At 36.7% G+C, this 20,896-nt stretch overlaps 2 protein-coding genes across 3 annotated transcripts; one reads left to right on the forward strand and one right to left on the reverse strand.

Annotated features, from left to right (window-relative positions):
- Positions 1 to 2,981: 2,981 nt before the first annotated feature.
- Positions 2,982 to 8,010, reverse strand: LOC120473349 (uncharacterized). Of its 2 annotated transcripts, none has more exons than XM_039663137.2 (7): positions 7,828 to 8,010; positions 7,679 to 7,752; positions 7,324 to 7,538; positions 5,770 to 5,924; positions 4,022 to 4,452; positions 3,737 to 3,942; positions 2,982 to 3,637 (listed from the first exon to the last, which is right to left on the reverse strand). In XM_039663137.2, exons 2-7 carry the CDS (start codon positions 7,716 to 7,718, stop codon positions 3,470 to 3,472), a joined length of 1,215 nt encoding a protein of 404 aa, XP_039519071.2. In that variant the 5' UTR covers positions 7,719 to 7,752; positions 7,828 to 8,010; the 3' UTR covers positions 2,982 to 3,469. The 2 variants fall into 2 exon arrangements, with proteins under 2 accessions (XP_039519071.2, XP_088983882.1); XM_089127756.1 differs by having other exon boundaries at positions 7,679 to 7,756.
- Positions 8,011 to 16,261: 8,251 nt separating this feature from the next.
- On the forward strand, positions 16,262 to 18,965 carry LOC120473344 (uncharacterized). The gene is made up of 7 exons (XM_039663133.2): positions 16,262 to 16,319; positions 16,403 to 16,441; positions 16,556 to 16,740; positions 17,467 to 17,621; positions 17,736 to 18,199; positions 18,317 to 18,522; positions 18,620 to 18,965. The coding sequence occupies exons 2-7, from the start codon at positions 16,426 to 16,428 to the stop codon at positions 18,833 to 18,835; spliced, it is 1,242 nt and encodes a 413-aa protein (XP_039519067.2). The 5' UTR covers positions 16,262 to 16,319; positions 16,403 to 16,425; the 3' UTR covers positions 18,836 to 18,965.
- The last annotated feature ends 1,931 nt before the right edge of the window (positions 18,966 to 20,896 follow it).

Here is a 20,896-nt window from a genome sequence, read left to right on the forward strand (position 1 = left end):
ATATTCCCGGAGTCCTGAACTGTGCAGCCGGCGAGCTCTCGCGGCTTCAGCCCCTCCCTGGAGAATGGCGACTCCATCCCCAGTCGGTGCAGCTGATTTGGGACCAGTTCGGGGACGCACAGATAGATCTGTTTGCCTCTCCCGACTCAACCCATTGCATCTAGTATTATTTCCTGACCGAGGGCACGCTTGGCACGGATGCACTGGATATTCTGGTCCATTGGATAAACATTGCGTCCAATTAGCTTCCTGTGGTGTCCTATTCTTTCAAGTTCACAGCATACAAATATGAAGCACACGCATACTGTAATTGTCATTATTGTTCCATTGAAGGTCACTCTTTACCAATGAATCATGTTTAAACATGATTAACAAAACATAATAATGCAATAAGCACAGTCAGCATGATGAATCAATTATTAGTATCATGCAAAACTGTGCTTCCCAATTACCAATACAGACCACTTGTCTCAGTATCCAGATGCCCTTAAACGGTTAGTTCACCCAAAAATGAAAATTCTGTCAGTATTTACTCACCCTCATGTTGTTCCAACCCCGTAAGACCTTCGTTCATCTTCGGAACACAAATTAAGATATTTAAGATATTAAGATCGCTCCTGCATACAGTCCATAGGCTTCTTGAGGGACTGGCTCTTGCCGTCCCCGAAAAGTCATAAAAGACATCGTTAAAATAGTCCAAGTGACTACAGGGGCTCAATCTTAAGTTTATCAAACGACGAGAACACTTTTGTGCGCAAAAAAACAACAAAAATAACAAATTTATTTCAACTATTCGTTTATTTCTCCCTCTGCGCGAGTCAGGTTACTAGTTTAATAGCGTAAGCTTCTGTTATTGTACGTCACACGCATCACACACACATGACCAGCGTCGGCCAATAGTGAGCCTACGTGTGACGTAGCTCTACGCAATCACACTACGTTAACGGACTACAGGCTTATGGAGAAGGAAGTGAATAGTTGAAATAAAGTCGTTATTTTTGTTGTTTTTTTGCGCACAAAAGTGTTCTCGTCGTTTGATAAACTTAAGATTGAGCCCCTGTAGTCACTTGGACTATTTTAACGATGTCTTCAATTACTTTTCGGGGACAGCAAGAGCCAGTCCCTCAAGAAGCCTATGGACTGTATGCAGGAGCGATTTTAATATCTTAAATATCTTAATTTGTGTTCCGAAGATGAACGAAGGTCTTACGGGGTTGGAACAACATGAGGGTGAGTAAATACTGACAGAATTTTCATTTTTGGGTGAACTAACCCTTTAACATAGAATGTAAGAGAGCCACCCAATGGACAAATATATAATTGCATGAAAATGTTCCAGTTTATAAAGTTTCATTTGATGTATCCTGTGTGAACACCCTCAAATAGTTGTGGAGTACGTGCCACTCCAAAAAAGTGCAGAATAGATGGATGCAGAAAGAGAGTTTTCAATTAATTCCTCCAGAAAGCTGAGCTTCACGTTCTCGCATTGCATTGTGGGATTGACAGTCGCCAGAGAAAGTGTTGAGAGCGGTCGAGAGCATCAAAAATATTTGCATCGACTTTATGCAAATATCAAGTGAAAAAAATGGTCGCCAGCAAATCGGTGTGAGGTTCTGTCACAGAATAACAAACATAAGGGGATTATTGCTCAATAGACCAGTTATTTGAGTAAAACTTTATCATTTGTGTCAAAAAGATTGTAGCTATGGACCTTTAAGAAAGGAAACCGAGCTTGTGTAAAAAAGTCACATCGACGATCCAGCTTAATACAAAGACAGAAAGTGGAGAACAAAAAATGGACTAACATATGCAAGACCACGATTCATCTATTTCACTGAGTTCACTCAGAATTGAACACACACACACACACACACACACACACACACACACAGAGAGAGAGAGAGAGAGAAGCTTTTTTTTGTTTGTTTTGACGCACAAAAAGTATTCTCGTCGTTTGATAAATTTAAGATAGAGCCACTGTAGTCACTTGGACTATTTAAACGATGTCTTTAATGACTTTTAGATGCCAGCAAGTGTCATTCCCTCAAGAAGCCTATGGACTAGTATGCAGGAGCGATCTTCATATCTTAAATATCTTAATTTGTGTTCCGAAGATGAACGAAGGTCTTACGGGGTTGGAACAATATGAGGGTGAGTAAATACTGACAGAATTTAAATTTTTGGGTGAACTAACCCTTTAAGCTTGAGTTTTCCCTTTGTTCGGGGCTCAGTATTGTAAGTGTCTTACTGTTTCGATTTTCCCGGGAGAAATAACAAATCGGGAGGGGTCCGGGAGATAGGGCTAAAACACGTGAGAAACCCGGGAATAACGGGAGTGTTGACAGGTATGATATTCTGATTCAAACATGTACGGCTGAATGACAGCGGGTCTCTCACTCTCATCCATTCTGCTTAGACCGACTGCCATAGGTATGCAAGTGACGCCCTCATCCAAAGGCAGGGTGAGGATATGCAGCTCATTTACATTTAAGGTGGTATACACCAAAACAGCTCTTTTTAAAACAGGCCCCAAAAATGACATTTTAAAATGGTTATAATAAATTAACTGTGGGGTATTTTGTGCTGAAACTTCACAAATACATTCTGGGACACCCGAGACAAATATTGCATCTTGTAAAAAGGGGCATAATGGGTGCCCTTTAAGGTGGACGATTGTGCAATTTTCTTCTAAACAAACTTTGTTGTATTATTTTCATGTTATCACTGTAAAGCTGCTTTGATAGATCTGTATTGTAAAAAGCGCTATATAAATAAAGTTGTCTTGACTAAGTGGTAGGCCTAAGCTAGATTGTTTGCTAAACGTTTTGTTGATGAGAAAGGTAAAAGGGTTTTCTAAACTTGCTCTTGTTCTTTTTTTTTTGTATAAATCAGGCTCTCAGTCAGAGAAAGATAAATGGAATTATTGTTAAAATTGGTCGAGTTTGTTTGTTGAGGTTGTTAAGAAAAAAGAAATGGCACTGTTGTTTTTATCCATTTAAAAAAGCATGTTACACACAATGCAAACACAAGCAACATAACATTTAAAACAATATTAAATTAATCATGATTTTGGCTTTATAAATTCATCATATAATACCACAGCAAGTCTATAAATCAAACTACAGTCAAGATGCTAATTTAAAAATAAATGTATTCTCAAATTTGTACACATTGACTTTTATATTATACATTTTCTGATTCCATTTATATTTACCCTTTGAAATGTTTAGTGGAAAGAAATGTTGATTCTAAAATGTTGATGTAAATGTAGATGTTTTCACAACATGACCTTTATAAGAAAACTAGTGGGAACGCCCACTAACAACCAAAGCGCTAGCCAGTGACAGTTTAAATGCAGCTTTGTATTAAAACATTGTGTAAGCTGGATGTACTTATATATACTGTAAGTAATGGCAGCCATCATAAGCTAATGTGAAAAAACAAAATAGGCCAATGATTAATGTGCTAATCAATAGCCTATTTTTGTAAAATCTGCTTTGACAACGTCATACTGCCTCTTCCATTCCTCTGGTGACAATGAAGATGGGTTAACCTCCAGGAACTTATATGCATCCTTATTCTGCAAGCTAAAAGCCATCTTTGCCGTCAGACAGGATTCACCAAAGCCCTTCCAATTCTGAAAGATTTGAAATTCAAAATGAATCACAATATAGAAAATGCAATGAAATTAACTCCCATAAACTGCAACTGAACGTTTACTCAGTGTGTAAGTTACCTCTTGCGCTGAATCAATATGCTTTAGAACAATGTCCTTCAGTACATTCTCCTCAATGAAGTGTTCATCAGCGAAGGTCTCGCTTCTGAGAGATTCCAGAAATACTAGCACAGATTTCCAGAACATATTATGATGAAGCAGAGTTTGCTGGATGTGATAAAGATACTTTTGGGCATCATTCAGATAGACAGTTTCGGGTATTGAACCTTGAAAAACAATATGAAGCAGACATTAATCATTTAGGTTTTTGACCATTGCCACACACAGATCTTGAAAGAATCTCACCCTTTTCCGCCTTCTTGTTTGCCAACTTCAGCTGGACATCAGTCAGCTTGACATGGATATTGTGCTCCTTGCTTTTCAGGTTTGACTTCTGAGCAGCGAGATGAGCTTTTTCATTGGCGAGAGCATGGTTTGGTGAAGGTCTAGTTTGAAATATGGATTTAATAATGTTTCCAACAAATGGAACAACGGCAGCCAGGAAACTGAAACCAAACCGTCTCCTAGAAGCAAATTTGACATGCCATTGGTTTAAATTTGACTCAATTTGTCTGATTTCCTCCAAGGTTTTCCTCAGTTCCATCTGAAGATCTCTCACCACCTTCTCTAGAGCCTCTATCTCCTTAGTAGTTTGTGCATTTAGTTTTTCTATCTCATCCATTTCAAGAATCACATCACTGGTGCAGGAAGCCACACTGTAGTTGTGTTTCTCATATCTGATAATGACAGATTTCAGATCATCAGTTCAATCACAGTAAACTTTGTTCTGTATGGGTTCATCGTAATGCTTTTGATGTGTAACACTAAAGCCCTATTCAGACGCGATTATTTTAACATGGAGAGGTGGGGTAAAGTGATTATTACCAGAGCTTCACAGTTATTTTAGTCCCGTCCGAATGTGCCATCACAGCAATCACTACGGACAATGTCAGTAACGATTACGGCGACTTTTACCTTATGTAAAAAGTCTGGAAAAATTACCTCAGATAATACTAATCCCTGTGCGTATGTATTCCGTCATTTCCAATCCGATCTCACGAGAATTGGTACGAATTTTACGAGGTGGCTAATTCGTAACAATTCGTACGACCTCACTCGTACGAATTAGTACATTTTTGCTAAATCGTACATATTTTACGAATTGGCCAATTCGTATGAATTCGTACGAATGACCTACCCCTGACCTTGCCCCTAAACCTACCCATCACGTGGGTTTGGACAAATCGTACGAATTCGTACGAGTGAGGTCGTATGAATTAGTACGAATTAGCCACTTTTTAATCACTCGTACGAATTCGTATGAATTGGTCGTGAGATAGCGTAGTCATTTCCTGTCAGCCCGTTCTCATCCCAAGGCGTCATATACTGACGCTTTTGACATTTCGTCTACATCCAAGGCACATGGCACCCTTTAGCGACGACCAATATGAGACGCAGATATATATGGGCCAGAAGGCGCCTCCTAGTGGTCTAACCCTAACCCTACCCCAGACCTAAACCTACCCATAACCCAACAAAGCTCTGTGCGTGTTATATTGACGCTAAAGGGTGCCGTGTGCATTGGATTTAGACGAAATTTCAAAAGTGTCACTACATGACGCCCTAGGATGAGAATGTGTTGGTTTAAAAGTAGTTTTCTGCGTTTCTTCAAGTATGGAGGGAGGCGCTTGAAAAAGCATTCAAACACAGAATGTTCCCATAACGTTCCCCTAACGTTCCCGTATGGTTCCTATTTGGTTATTTTTTGGGAACCAAATAAGAACGTTCTGGGAATGTTCCCTGTAGGTTATTTTTAGGTTCTCCTAAAAGGAACGTTCCCATAAAATTTCCAGAACGTTCCCCTAACCTTAAGGGAACGTTCTATTTACGTTAAGAAAACTTTAGGGAACGTTCTGGAAACCAAAAAATTGTTAGCTGGGAGTTGCTGTTCTATGCGGTGGGACAAAACAGTGGCAAAATTACATTACTCCATCTACCCTTTTAAAACTAATTCCGTCCGAATAGGGCTTTAGAAACATTTCCTAAAATGTTACCTGTCTACCATCTGTTTCACTTTGTGAACAATTTCTGCGATCCATTGTTTAGCTTCGTCCAAAGACTTCGTAGCCTCAATGTTTTCATTATTTTCAACAGCGAGTTTCAGTCGAGGGAACATTGAGGAAACCATTTGGTTGCTTGTGTCCACACACTAAAAGACAGCAAGAATTTTTTAAATGTTATGTCCTTGCAATGTGTGCCCCCTTAGATTTTTGAGCAAACTTAAATACATAATTTTATATTGAATAATTGAAAAAGTTGTTCACTTTTAAAAACTTTTGCTAATAATTTACTCACCCCCATGTCATCCAAGATGTCTGCGTCTTTCTTTCTTCAGTCGAAAAGAAATTAAGGTTTTTGATGAAAACATTCCAGGATTTTCTCTATATAATAGATTCCATTGGGAACCAAACCGTTCAAGGTCCAAATGAGAGTTTTAGTGCAGCTTCAAAGGGCTTTAAACAACACCAGACGATAAATAAGGGTCTTATCTTGGATCCCCAGAGTCATGACTCGAAAAAGATTTGTTCATTTTGATGAACAAGTTTGAACAGGAGAGTCACAAACGTTCATCACAGAACAAAGCAAGGCGAGCATTTGAGCTTATAAAACTTAAAATTTGTTATTTATTTTTTTAAATGAGCGATTGTTTCGCTAGATAAGACCCTTATTCATCGTCTGGTGTCGTTTAAAGCCCTTTGAAGCTGCACTTAAACTCTCATTTGGACGTTGAACCATTTGGTTCCCATTGAAGTCCATTATATGGAGAAAAATCCTGTAACGTTTTCATCAAAAACCTTAATTTCTTTTCGACTGAAAAAAGAAAGACATGGACATCTTGGATGACATGGGGGTGAGTAAATTATCAGCAAATTTTTTTTTAAAGTGAACTACTCCTTTAAGTTCCATTTTTATTGTACAAACAAAATACAAAATTAATAGTGCCCCAAAATCATGACCTTTTGGTGAATTTCGCCATTTGAAGCAAAAATATGCGGGTGGTTGGGGAAATCCATCCAAAATTTTAAATAAGCATTAATATTAATTCAAATATAAATTTCTCAACACAACCAAAGAGTCTTAGAATGTAATGAGATATACTGTAAATCATGGGCAACAGCATCACATACTTCAATAATGTGTACCATCATATCAAACATTTATCATAAATATTTTATGATATAACTATCATTAACCTTATCTCCACCACAAGACAAAAAGTCGAACAGAGTTAAATAAAAACAACTTTATTTTGCATATCAGATGTGTATTATATTCAAAAGAATTCCTAAATTACATTTCAAGTTAATAATTACAGTGAAATGCATACGTTTATTAAATAGGCTACATTATTAAAAGCTACCCTGTTATTTCTATTCATTTCAATGCATTTCAATTCACCTTGAAATTCTTGTTTTTTACCTGAATTCAAATTCAATACAAATCTATCCTCGATTCCTACTGTTGATTATATCAGCTTATTTTAAGATTTTAAAAACTCTTAAAGTTTTACTTCAATAAAAGAAAAGTCAGAAGACTTTTGACTTTACCTTCTGCAGAAGAGCCTCAGAGGAGGCAAAGAGATTCTGCGTTTCAAGAGCACACTCTCGGAGAACCCTCTCCAACTTGGGGAACTTAGCCACACAGAGATAGGAGAGATGGTAGAGCAAAGCCGTACGCTTTCCCGAGGGAAGAAGGTCCTGAAAGAAGCCGAGTTGATTTTCCTCCATCACTTCTACCAAGTCTACCACTTCGAGCATCGCATCTGTAGAATTACAAATGTAATACTAAATGATGGTTTGGCACAGGCTTGTGGCAAATACCACGACATTAAGCATGTAAATACTACACTATTTTTTGATTTGCACTTTCTTGGTCAAAAACAATTCATTAACTTTTACTCACCTTCCTTAATGAATTCCCTCATTCCTCTTCTGCAATCCATCTTCACTCTTCTTAGTCTGTAAAGTTATTAGTGTCTGCCTGGGAAAAAAAAAAAACTGAGACAAGAATCACTACAACAATGATGGAGGAAGCATGTCAGTAAAAGTTACCTGTAAGAGTAATGGACTTCTGAGCAGTGCAGTTGTTGGTCTCAGCAAAGGGAACTTATAACCTGGCGCCTCTTTAAAAATGTTTGGAAATGAGAGACATAAAAAAACGATTGTCAAAGAACAGAGGGAGGAGTCTTTGGGGGATTGGCTGGCATCCTTAAAAGGATATTTCACACTAAACAGGCATTTGGTAGATTCGTCCTTTCTATGTCTTGGACCTGTCTGTGATAAAACTGAGTGGTTGTTGTTTAGAAATGTAATAATTTGATTGCTCGCTGCCAGCGGTTCCTGTACAGGCCTGTTGATGACACTTGATTTTACCTCAAAATTTTCACAATTGCACTGCACTTTAAGCAAAGTCAAGCTTGCATAACCAGCCTGGGTTGCTATCGTGCCGGCGCTACAAGCTTGCTTTTTTTCTTATCAGTGCAAAAGATCTTTTCTGTGGATTTAGATCTTACATATAAGTGTTGAACATTATTAGATCATGTTAAATGTCTATTTTGTTTGCGAGGCCTTCACAGGGCTGATGAGGTCGGCACTTCAGGATGAGTTGGGATGGGTCCAGGCGCAGGTCCCTCAGGATAAACAGAGAAACTAATATTAGCGCATGTACTATACTGTTAATCAGTCATGTACTGATTAACTCAAATAAGTGGTTGATTTGATACTAAAAAATAAAACCAATCTATTCCTTGTGGAAAGGTTGCTTGGTTGCTAAAAGTAGGTCTTATATTTCAAGTAATTCACACAGATCAAACACAAATAGGCTGACTGAATAGATTGCTAGTTTATTTTGAGTAGCCAGCTAACAGTTCTCTTGGCAGTTTGCTGATAATCCGGTGTCTGAAGTAAAATGCTCAAAACATCTCCTGAGAAAAATACCAACCAAGTCTAGCTTGGTTATTTAATTTTGCTTTAGCCTTATTTTCCTTACCTTGTCATTCAAGGCCAGGGCACTTTTTGAACATTTCTGGAACTTTTGCGCGCTTCCACATCACGTGCAACTACCGATCTCCTTGATGCGTGCGTTTATCCGACCGTGTCATCTAGATGTGCATGCGCGAGCGCGAGCGGTGCGCGATTATGGTCGACTGATGACATAAGCACCTGAAGAATATAGCCGTTTTTAAAAATTGAATTATGTATTTAAAAGTTGCAGGATGGATTTATTGGGAGACTCCAAAATTGGCGTTCCTGCTTGATTTTCCACACAGCAAAAACGACTGTACATTCAATTTGAGTCAAATTTAATCAGGCAGGAAGAAGAAGATCCAATAATCCATGGGGATTTTCCCTGAGGTGGGACCTTCTATCTCAGGACAATTCATCAGGGAGGGGCATCAGCGCTAGTATGGCGCAACTATATATTGTTACATTGGGACCTTCCATCTCAGAGCAATACATCAGGTAGAGGCCGAGTGCGAGTATGGCGCAACCATATTTTGGTTGAACACTTACAGTGATAAAATGTACTCCATGAGTATTTCACATGTATTTATTTCACACTTTCAAAAGTGTTATTTTAACTCCAAAATGGAGGGAGTCATATATACATTTCAGGAGTATGTTTAGATCTTTACAGTGAAAGGTAAAACTTCCGAAATCTCTGTGTAAACAATGACTGACGTTCACGTTCACTTCCGGCGCATGCACAGACCAAAGCGCCCTTGCATTCAGATCAGTTGGACGTGACTGTGATTACAAGAGGTAAAAACGATATAAATACTGTTCGTTTTCGAACACAAACCGCTCATTTCGTGTCTTAGGCCATTTATGTGTACTTACATTAAATAATGTTTAATTTGGACTTCTCTGTGCATGCTCTTTGAGGTGGTGACCATAGACCTCCATTATATGACTGACAGACAAGAATGGTTTGACCTAAAAATATCAAAATTGAAAATACTGTGGGAACAGAGACACCTACATCTTGGATGCCCTTGAGGTAAGCTAAAACATACCAAAAATTAATTTCAAAGTGAACTATCCCTTTAAAGAAATGTTCATTGAAAAAAACTTAAACTCTTTTATTCTACAAAATAAACTTGTTACTTTGACAGAAAATTAACTGATATGTAGTTAATGGCTATCGGCGGTGTTTGTTCCTCTTTATGAAGAGTTTAGCTCCAACACACATGCCTGTAAGTTCTCATTGATCCTAATGACCTTGATTATCTGACTCAGGTGTGTTTAATTAAGGCTGGAGCTAAAATCGGACACCCCTGGTGCTTTCTTTTGATATTGAAGCATTCATAGATTTTAGAAAAATAAATTAAATAAACAGAATTTAATAGTACTATAATCATAGTTAGAATAATTTCTATACAGCAATTTTTAAAAAAAAAAAGTGAATCGTATTGTGTTTAGTAGGCCTATATTAACATTCTTCAATGTGACTGTATGTTTGGCAACTGAATTGACTCGTTCTTGAGTAACATCATGCTTTCTTTTTCAGATTTCAGAGAACACAAAGGAAAAGAGGCAGAAGTGTATCTGACGCAAGACAGATTTGTAAAAACCTGAACCGTTGGACCACCTGGACCAAGGCTGAAGTGCTTTTGTCCTATTTCTACCCCCTTTCTTTTTTAAAGAATAATCTTTTAATATATTTTTGTCATTGATTTAATAAATTGACTCAACTGCTGGAAAGGTGACATTTATATTTTAAAAGGTTTTTGCCAAATTTTGAAATGGTCAGGAATTTGTTGACACACCACTGAAGTGTTTTTGAAATGTTAATGTTTCAACATTAACTTGGTACATCAGATGTCAACATTGTTTGATATTCCTTTTCAGTTGAATGTTCAATGTTCAGTGTTTCTACTAAATGTATTTAGAATCAACATCACATTGTAACATTGATCAAACCATATTACCAAGGATTATTCTTGTTAATTTAAGAGCTGATTCAACAGCAGTGATGTAGACTCACCATCATAGTTTAACGTTGATTCAACAATATTACCATTTATTATTTTTGTTGATTTCAATAATTGATTCAGCATCAGTAATGTAGATCAATAGTGTAATGTTGATTCAATTGCATTACCATTTTTTTTTTGTTCAATATACTTTCAACATTAACTGAGGGTGCAAAAGTGATGTTGATACAATATCACTTTGTAATGTTAATTCAATACTATTACGGTTGATTTTTGGTTGAAATCTCAACATTGCTTCACCATTAACCGAGGGTCCAAAAGTGAAGTTGCAACAATATCACTTTGTAATGTTGAAGCAATATTAACATCATTGATTTGTGGTTGAAATCAGAACATTATTTCAATATTAACTGAGGGTGCAAGAGTGATGCTAAAGCAACATCACTTAATGAAATTTCAATGCAATCAGCATTGACACACTGACTCAACATTGTTTCAATGGTTACATGCTATGTTGAGAAAAGTTACATGCTAAGTTGAGAAATGAAGCAAAGACTGAAGCCATCGCATCAGGAAACAGCACCTTGTGGAATAAGTATAGAAAATTTAGAAATTTTGTTACCAAATTAAACAGATCAAAAAAGAGAAAGTATTATGAAAATAAGATTATAGAGGCTAAATCTGATAGTAATAAAATTTGGAGTATGCTTAATACAATAATGGGAAGAAAAACTGAAATAGTGTCATCTTTTATTGAAGTTGAAGGATCCTTTTTGACTAAACCCAGTGATATTGCAAATTATTTTAGTTCTTATTTCAAGAAAAAAGTTTCAACGCTAAGACAGGGTATGAATCTGAAACAGAAAAGTTATTTTAATAATGGTACAATATGTAATAGAATAATGGGAAATAAAACATGCAAATTTGTTTTTGAAAGAGTAAGTTCTACTACTGTTGAGAATTTATTAAAAGGAATTAAAGAGAAACCACCAGGTGCTGATAACTTTGATGCAAAATTACTGAAAATTGTAGCTGATGTAATTGCTATGCCTATAAGCTATATAATAAATCTAAGTCTAGAAAAAGGTATCTGTCCTTCAAGTTGGAAAGTAGCTAAAATTACGCCACTCATAAAGAATAATAAAGAACCACTTTCGGGTAAAAATAGTAGACCTATTAGTATCTTATCTATTCTGAGCAAGATTATGGAAAGAATTGTTTTTGAACAAACTAGTTTGTATTTTAGTAGAAATGAGTTACATTCTGTTTATCAGCATGCATATAGAAAGGAGCACTCTACAACAACAGCTTTAGCTCAGATTACTGATGACTGGATAAAAGATATTGATAATAAAAAGATTGTTGGAACAGTATTGTTAGATTTGAGTGCTGCTTTTGATGTACTTGATCATGAAATTTTGTTGGATAAGTTAATTTGTTATGGTTTTGAAAAATCTGCTATTGAATGGTTTCAAAGTTATCTTGCCAATAGGGAATTTACTGTTACATTTAATGGGAGTGATTCTGATATACAGACTCTTGATTGTGGTGTGCCACAAGGAAGCTGCCTTGGGCCGCTTTTATTTTCTATCTTCACAAATGATTTGCCTTTTGTTTTAGAGAATTCCACCATCGCTCTATATGCAGATGACTCCACAATTTATACGTCCGCGCAAACCCTAGTTGAACTTAATAGTGTTTTACAGGCTGAACTGAGACTAATTGAAAATTGGTTTAGGGACAATAATATGGTGATTAATGCAGAGAAAAGTAAATGTATGGTGCTGGGTTCTAAATATTTGTTAGACGATTCGCCTGTGTTGAGTCTGTGTGTGGGGGGGATTGTAATAGAACAGGTTACGGAGGTAAAGCTGCTTGGTGTGACTGTTGATAACTTGTTAAGTTGGAACAGTCATATAAATCAAATACTATTGAAAATGGGCAGGAGTCTTGCGGTTGTTAAGCATTGTAAAAAATGTATTCCAAATAGAGTGATTAAGTTACTTGTTGAATCATTAGTGTTATCTCATTTGGACTATTGTTCAATGATTTGGTCAAGTACGACTGATCTGAATTTAAGAAAATTGCAAGTTGCTCAGAATAAAGCAGCTCGGGTAGTCTTAGGTTGCCCTTTTAGGACTAGTCTTAGAGAATTGAATACTAGGTTAGCTTGGTTAAGTGTGAAAAGTAGACTTAATTATAGTATTGTTAACTTTGTTAGGAAAATTATTGTTACAAAAATGCCAGTAATACTACACAGCAGACTGTCTCCTTTTAGTACTGTACATCACTATTCCACTCGTCAGTCAACTGGGAGTCACTTTTTGTTACCTCTGTGTCGAACTAATTTTGGACAAAAGATGGTGCTGTATAGAGCAATGGTGGCATGGAATTCTCTTCCTCAGTTTTTGAATTTGGGAATGAATACAATGAATTTTCGTAAAAGATTAAGACTTTATTTATTTACATTTGAATAATTTTTGTGCTGTTCCTGATAATGAAGGTTGAAAAAAACATTGTGATATCTATGAACCCTAAGAGTATGGCGACTACTGTGTATTGTGTTAAGGTATAATGTAGAGCTGTTTTTTGTGTTTCTTAGTACGTTGTAGTGTTGTTATGTATGTATGTGTACACTCCTTCTTGTCTACAAAATGTATGGTTTTATGTTAAGAATATTTTTTGTGTTGAAGTATAGACCCCAGGAAGAATAGCAACTGCTTTTGCAGTAGCTAATGGGGATCTTAATAAACAAACAAACAAACAAACATGCTATCTGGAATATCATTTCTTTCAAGAAAGAAACACAGTTGTGAGGATACAGCTTTTTCCAGTATCTTTGGCAGAAAAGGCAGATTCGATATCAGCCTTTAATTTACTAATTCTGTAGGATCAATAGGGGCCTATTCATATGTGCACTTGGGCCTGCTTTGACAAATGCCTTGACTCTATTGCCCTGTGACATGTACACAGAAAAATCCTTAGTATTGTTTTTTTATGTTCCCAAGAGAGTAGAAGTAACACTGAAAAAGTGATACAGTTAGTGAAATAAAGTAGATTCACACTACAAGTGATGATTGAGCATTAGTTATGACGCCTGTGGATAACAAGCAGAATCACTGAAGATAAGAGGAACAACAAGAAGAGACCAACAGAAAGTTCAACACAACACAAAACAAACTCAGAGCCACAAATCCTTAGATGAAATCAACTGCAAATTAAATCATGTGATATCAGAGGATGCAAAAACAACTTAAAACCAGCGTTGTTCACTTATTATAAACCAGTTTGGCTTTATTTAATTTTACATGTAAAAAAGTACAAAAATCTCTTTCAGAATTAGTTGAAAGTGCTTGATGTCACTATTTTCTACAATATGTCATGCTTTGCAATGACATACATTTCACTATGTGCACTTTTTAAACAGATAAACATAATTTTGGCTTTTTATTTCTGTAATTACTGTTTTTAGTTTGTTTTTAATAGATGTAAAAATGCTTTTGAGAAACTAAATTGATGATATTCATACTTGATTTTAACCCTTTGAAGTCCGCACCAATTTTTTTTGTTTGCATTTCTTATCTTCTTATGTTGCTAGTAACCACACTCAATGTATTTTTTTTTCAACACATCCCATAATTTTTTAAATATAGGCCTCTACCCAATTGTTACTTAATGTTAATAAGTGGTACTGGAATTCATACACATATTTTGCCATACTTTTTCATTTCCCATCATAATTTATGATCAAAAGCTTTTCTAATCTTGGCAAAACACATTGTCAGAAAGGTCCGAGTCTCAAGGTTCCATATTTTGTAACAGAAGTGATATTTGGACAGAAATGTATTAATTTGTTACAGCAGAATGCATACAATTAAATTAAATGAAATTTATGTCATTTTTGGTATTACGCCTCAAAATCTCATGAGAACGTCAATTTTTGTGACATCAACTTCAAATTTGGAACACAACTTGCTTTGATTTTATAGTAATTTGAAAAATATTTCGTAAAATACATATTTTATAGAGCCCGACCGATAAAGGATTTTGAAGGCAGATACCGATACAAATATTTGTTGGTTTTAAAATCCGATGTGCCGATATATCGGACGATATTTTTTATTTATTTTTTTATTTCAGAAACGCGCAACATAACATTAACAGATTTCCCTAACATTAGTTATTTGTAGTTATTTATGAGTTTTAACTAAAATAATATGATAATGCATTTTAAAAAGAAACTTGTTTCTTTTATAGTCACAACAGAACAGAGGAACATCGAAATATATTAAAGTTCTGATAAATAAAATAATAACTAGCCCCTACATTGCCTTATAAGCTACCTGCAACCTGGATCAGCAGGATGTGTGGCGCGTTATACACAAGTGTTGCCAACAGGGACTGTGTAGAGTGCCTTCTGGTGGACAAACTCTATACAACTCTAACACTCATAACATGGTTGAAGCGTGTTTCGTCCGTTTTTATTTTATTTTTGAAATGTTAATTTATCGGCCATTATACCTACCGATATCGATAGTTTGGAAAATGGCTAATATCGGCCGATAATATCGGCCTGCCGATAAATCGGTCTGGCTCTAATATTTTATATAAAAGAAAAAATATTTAGTACAGTAAATTTGATTTAATGTAAATTTAAAACGTACATAACTTTTAACTTCATCAATTTTTTAAGTGTTTTTACTTCAGCAATAATCTGCTGAGGGTTTTCTTAAAACAAGACTAAACTTAGGTCTTTATTCCAAAGCATACTTGAATTACAAACAAGTTTGAATAGTGCATTCTCAAAAAGGGGGGTGACAGTTACTATTATCTGCCAAATCAACTGTTTGGTTGAGCATGTTTTTGAAAAATTATTAAAAATATACTTAAGTTATTGTCTTAGCACCAAGTAACATCATTTTGTAAAGTCAAGGCTCTTACAGTGTAATATGTAAAAAGAAATTATGCTTAGCTTGCAAAAATTCACCAAAAACAGTTCAGTTGTTTCTGACATCCATGTTAGAAGAAGTGTTGTGGCAAGTGCTTTTTTTTGTGCATAATATACCTCAACCAGATGATAGAGATGACTCAATAAGTTTGAGTTAAGTTAGGTACTCCTCTCAATAAAATATCGTGACTCAAAATGTGCTCAACCGTTTGGTTGAGAAGTCAGTTAAAAGGTTAATAAATAGAATATTAATGAATATGAATTAGTTCATGTTAAAATACAAAATAGAATTGTATTTAGTTTCTCTTGTATAGTAATGTTCATTTAACCAGAAAATTGTGACAACATTACAGTAAGTGTAACTGGGGCATGAATTTCAGAATTCTAAAAAAAAACAGTGCACAGAATGAATCTCCTTTTAAAGTGAGGGGATTGAAACAATAATGAAACAAGGGATTAATAACAGTTGTGGTAAGTGAAATGTTCAAGTTTCATTTTGCCCGAACAGATCCCCCAAAGCTACAATACAACATCTGACTCATGTTAGTTAGGACATGATGTTAGGACATTATGAAATTTTAAGGAGGTGCCTTACAGTATAAATTCCCCATGCTTACACAGTCATCACCATTGCTTAGAGAGGTTCATTCATCTTACAGGTAACTTTAACTGACCTCTCTCATTTATTGTTTCTTGTCTCATGATAGTGATGATGTCTCATGGTAGTCTTGTTGTTTTCCAGGTACTTCCTTTACAGACAAAAAAATGTCAGACAGCCAAGGTGATTTGTTTTTCACTGATAAAATTGTAAACCTCTCACACATTTGATGTTAATAACTGACACACGTCTGCGCAAAACCATCATGTTGTAACTATCACATTTGTAATTCTACAGAAATTGTGGTCGCAATTACCCCCGACTTTGTCAAGGAGCTTCTTCCATCTGCTCAGCGCACCGCTCTTCTCTACCATCTCTCTTATCTCTGTTTGGCAAAGTTCCCCAAGTTGGAAAGGGTTCTCCGAGAGCGTGCTGTTGAAACTCAGCTTCTCTTTGGGTCCTCTGAGGCTCTTCTGCTGAAGGTAAAGCCAATGTTATTTATCCATTTCTGTTATTGCACACCAAATCCATTGACACTCTTAAAAATAAAGACTCCAATTGTGCGTTTTCACCTCAATGCTATAGAAGAACCATCTTTGGGTAACCAAAGAAATTCAGTGAACAATCCTTTAAAGGAATAGTTCACCCAAAAATGAAAATTCTGTCAATATTTACTCACCCTCATGTTGTTCCAACCCCATAAGACCTTCGTTCATCTTCGGAACACGAATTAAGATATTTTTGATGAAATCTGAGAGCTGGATCACTCCTGCAGACTAGTCCATAGGCTTCTTGAGGGATTGAAACTTGCCGGCCTCAAAAAGTTATTAAAGACATTGTTAAAATAGTCCTCCATTACACAACACCACCACAATTCGGTCCTCTACTCAAGTTTATTTGTAAAAAGCGTTATATACCATACAGATTCTGACAGAGAAGGAAAGAATGAAACAACGGAGCCGTTTACCAGCTTGCACAACTTTTCACAACCTACCGAAATGAACCTTCTGAGGACTGTCCATCTTGACAGCACTTATTTATTACTATTAATTGGCACTTGAACTGCAGGTCACGAGACACACAATATAGGCAATGGTGTCAAAACTGTCATAGAGGTTTTATATTTTATAGATTGATTTTGACAAATAGTTTTCTATGTAAAGAATGAAACGTGGATAAACAATGTGAGCGTTTGTGCTGTCTTTCAGTGTGCGGCCACAAGTAAAAACCTGGTTTCCACACTTCTGCCTGCGCTGAAGGTCGCCGTTGAAGAGGATGAAAGCATTTTGGCTATTAAGTCCCTGGAAAAAGCCAGAGCATGGATCACTGAAATTGTTGACAAAGTGGGACAAATGGTAGACAGGTAAAATGTTCCAAAATGTTGCCAAAATTTTCATTTTAGCATTAGAAAGTGTAGTCAATGTATACCACGAAATTTGCCACAGCTCACGATTAATCTGAAATCTGTTATTGCCAGATATGAGAAACACAACCACAGTGTGGCTGCCTGCACCAGTGATGTCATTCTTGAAAAGTCTCTGACAGAGGAAAAAAAAGCACAAAGTACTACTGCGATAGAGGCTCAGGAGAAGGTGGTGAAAGATCTTGAAGATGAACTGAAGAACAACCATCAGAAAATTATACAAATTGAGACAACGATTAAACAAAAAAACCAAGAGCTGTATAATCATGTCAAAGCGACTTCTAAAAAAAGTAATGATGGGGGTTTCTTGTCAGCCCTTGTACCATTTATTGAAGCTGTTGTTAAATTATTTACAAAAAGCGACGATGACTCTGAAGCAGCTGCGACAGTCCAGGTTCTGTCAAGCGAATTGACTCAACTCTCCATTGAGAAGTCAAGTCTGATGAGCAAAGAGTGGAGCATCCATGTCAGGATGATGGACATGCAGCTGAAGTTGGCAACCATGAAAATAGAAAATGGTAAGATTCTTTCACTTTAGAAGTTTTTCCAGTCGTGCTCGAAACAATCCCTGATTTACACCAGAAGCCTCTGAGTTATCTCTCATAATTAATGTCTGGTTCATGTTATTTCCAAAGGTTCAATACCCGACCCTGTCCATCTGAACGACGTCCAAAAATGCCTTTCCCGAATCCAAAACATTCTGATTCAGCTTCAGAAGTTCTGGGAATCAGTGAGTGTAATGCTGGAGGCTCTCAAAGACGAGACTTTTGCTAAGGAAGACTTCATCTTGAAGAGAAACATGAAGGCGACCTTTCTGGAATCTATTAACTCAGCAAAAGGGGTAACTTAGACAATGAGAAAATATTCAGTTGCAGAAATAATTTCACCTTGATTGTATTCTTTTTCCTGTGATTGACTTTGTACCTCAAATCTTCCAGCATTGGAAGGCCTTCGGTGAATCCTGTCTACATGCAAAAAGCATCTTTAGCTTGCAGACTAAAGATGCGTATAAGTTCCTGGAGAACAGCCCATCTGCACTGACCCCAGAGCAATGGAAAAAGGAGTATGAAACTGTCATAGAGCAACTGAACAAAATAGATCCTGATCCCTTCCATTACAAAGTACCAGGTGCACCAGCTGCCATTACTCAGTAATGTACAAACTTAAGAAGTCTTTGCAGTATAAACAGAGTATGTGCCTATATAATGATTCAGGCTTACTGCTTTCAATAACACATTTGTCACTTACAGTATAAACCTGTTTTAATAAAAGCTTTTTAAGTGAGCTCATTTGTTCTCTCATGCCATATCTCTGTTCCCTCTGTGATTGAATTGCTCTGGACGAATCGGTTATCTAACATAACCTCGGTTCTCTCTAGATGAGGGGACGAGTATTGTGTAAGTTTACGCTACGGGAAAGATTCATCTTCTCGAGATATTGAAGCCAAAAAATTATCCTTCATTTTGTATCCATTGTCAATGCAGTACAGCAGCTAGCAGACCTAGAACAGGCTGTCTAGCGTGCTCATAGGCTACCCTGCGGGAACTTCATGAATCCCAGGATATCCAGGGATCCCAGATAAGCGGGAATAAGCGCATGTATATAAGTGCATGTTAATAAGCACTCACAAGGAATACAGAGCGGCAACACCGGTCAATGTATCAGCACATAGCACATATCCTGATACAGTGCAGCTCAACCAGAAGAGCTAAATTAAATGAGAGTGGCCTGCACATGATAATACCTAGGCAGAACTGACCTCTCACTTAGATGACAGCAGTTTCACCTGTAGGGCGGGAACTTCCAGGTTATAAAACCTTACAAAGGTGGACGGGGAGGCCTAGCCCGCCGCCACACATGTCGTGGACAGAAATTACTGGACTGTTTGGGGGTGCAGGGACCGTTCCCCCGGGTTGTCTGTCTGGGCCATCGTTCAGGTGACCCGGCATACACTTGTTAATGCTGATGGTGAGGATTTACAGTTGTTACATCTCATAATGTACCTCAAACTCAGTAGTGTATCACTGAGAAACGTCCTGCTCAAGTTGTCCTTGCGATGGAGGTATGGGTTGAATAACTAGTTCTTCCAAAAATGGACATCATCGTTCGTTACTGTCTTTAGTTAACAGTGTGTACAATCGCTGAGCTTTAGAAAGCCTCCAGATTTTTTCAGTTTTTTTGTTTTCGACACATCAGAGCAGAGAAGCTCATGGAAAGGAGGGATTTAGAGAGACTGATTAATCAGAATCAGTTGAGAATCATTGAAAAATGTGGTTATGTGCAATGTATATTATGAGAAAATTAAACTTTTTTTTTTTTACCTTTGATGCATGTAAACCTGTTGTAGTAGACCTCCAAAACACAATTAGGAGACTTTAAAATAGCATAATGGGGGCACTTTAATTTGAAAAATGATCAGAAGTCATACAAATATTACACAAAAATACCTATTTGCTAATGCATATTTATTGTTTTGCTTTCAACATAAAATTAATGCCCAGATAGTAAATTATGAATTTATAAAACAGATGTTTGATTAAAAAAATCATGTTAATAATTGTATTTGCTTCACTTACAACATATATACTAAATTACGTGCTTTCTGCAAAATTACTAAGGAATGGCTTTTGATCGATTCCTCCTGTGGTCCATCTTAAAAGAACGTCCTGTAAGGAGAGAGACAGAAAATATAAAAATAAGATTAGTCTGATAGATATTTAAAAGAGGGTTCCCTTTCGAGTTAACATTGGCGCTGTGTCATGGTGTTGACGCAATGGGAACGCCTTCAGAGTAAGTCATGTGTAGTACAGGCCAAAACATTAGGCCTAGGACAAAGTCAGAAGAGGCAACTCAGTGCATAATCAATTCTATAAATAATTCCAGCGCAAGAGCATCACCAGCTTCTTGTCTTCAAGAGCTGCTTGTTAGTCACTGTGTGTGGAAAACCGTTTGTCTGTCTGTCTGTCTTTAGGACAGGGGGAGTTTAAAAAAAGAAACGATGTCAAAGTTTAGGAGATGTGTTTCGCTGTGCCTCATTACATTCTTGAGGACAATAGACACAAGCTGTTTATTCTTTGTTTGGGAGCGGAGCACACTCAATGAACTCTCGGGTGAGCTGATTATGTGCACTGTGAACATTTTATTATGAGAAAGCACAGCTCCTGCCTCACCCTCTTTGATGATCAGGGGAATTTTATTTATACACCTCATGGATG

The sequence above is a fragment of the Pimephales promelas genome, chromosome 25, assembly GCF_988280905.1.
Source record: "Pimephales promelas chromosome 25, fPimPro1.hap1.1, whole genome shotgun sequence".
Lineage (NCBI taxonomy): Eukaryota > Metazoa > Chordata > Actinopteri > Cypriniformes > Leuciscidae > Pimephales > Pimephales promelas.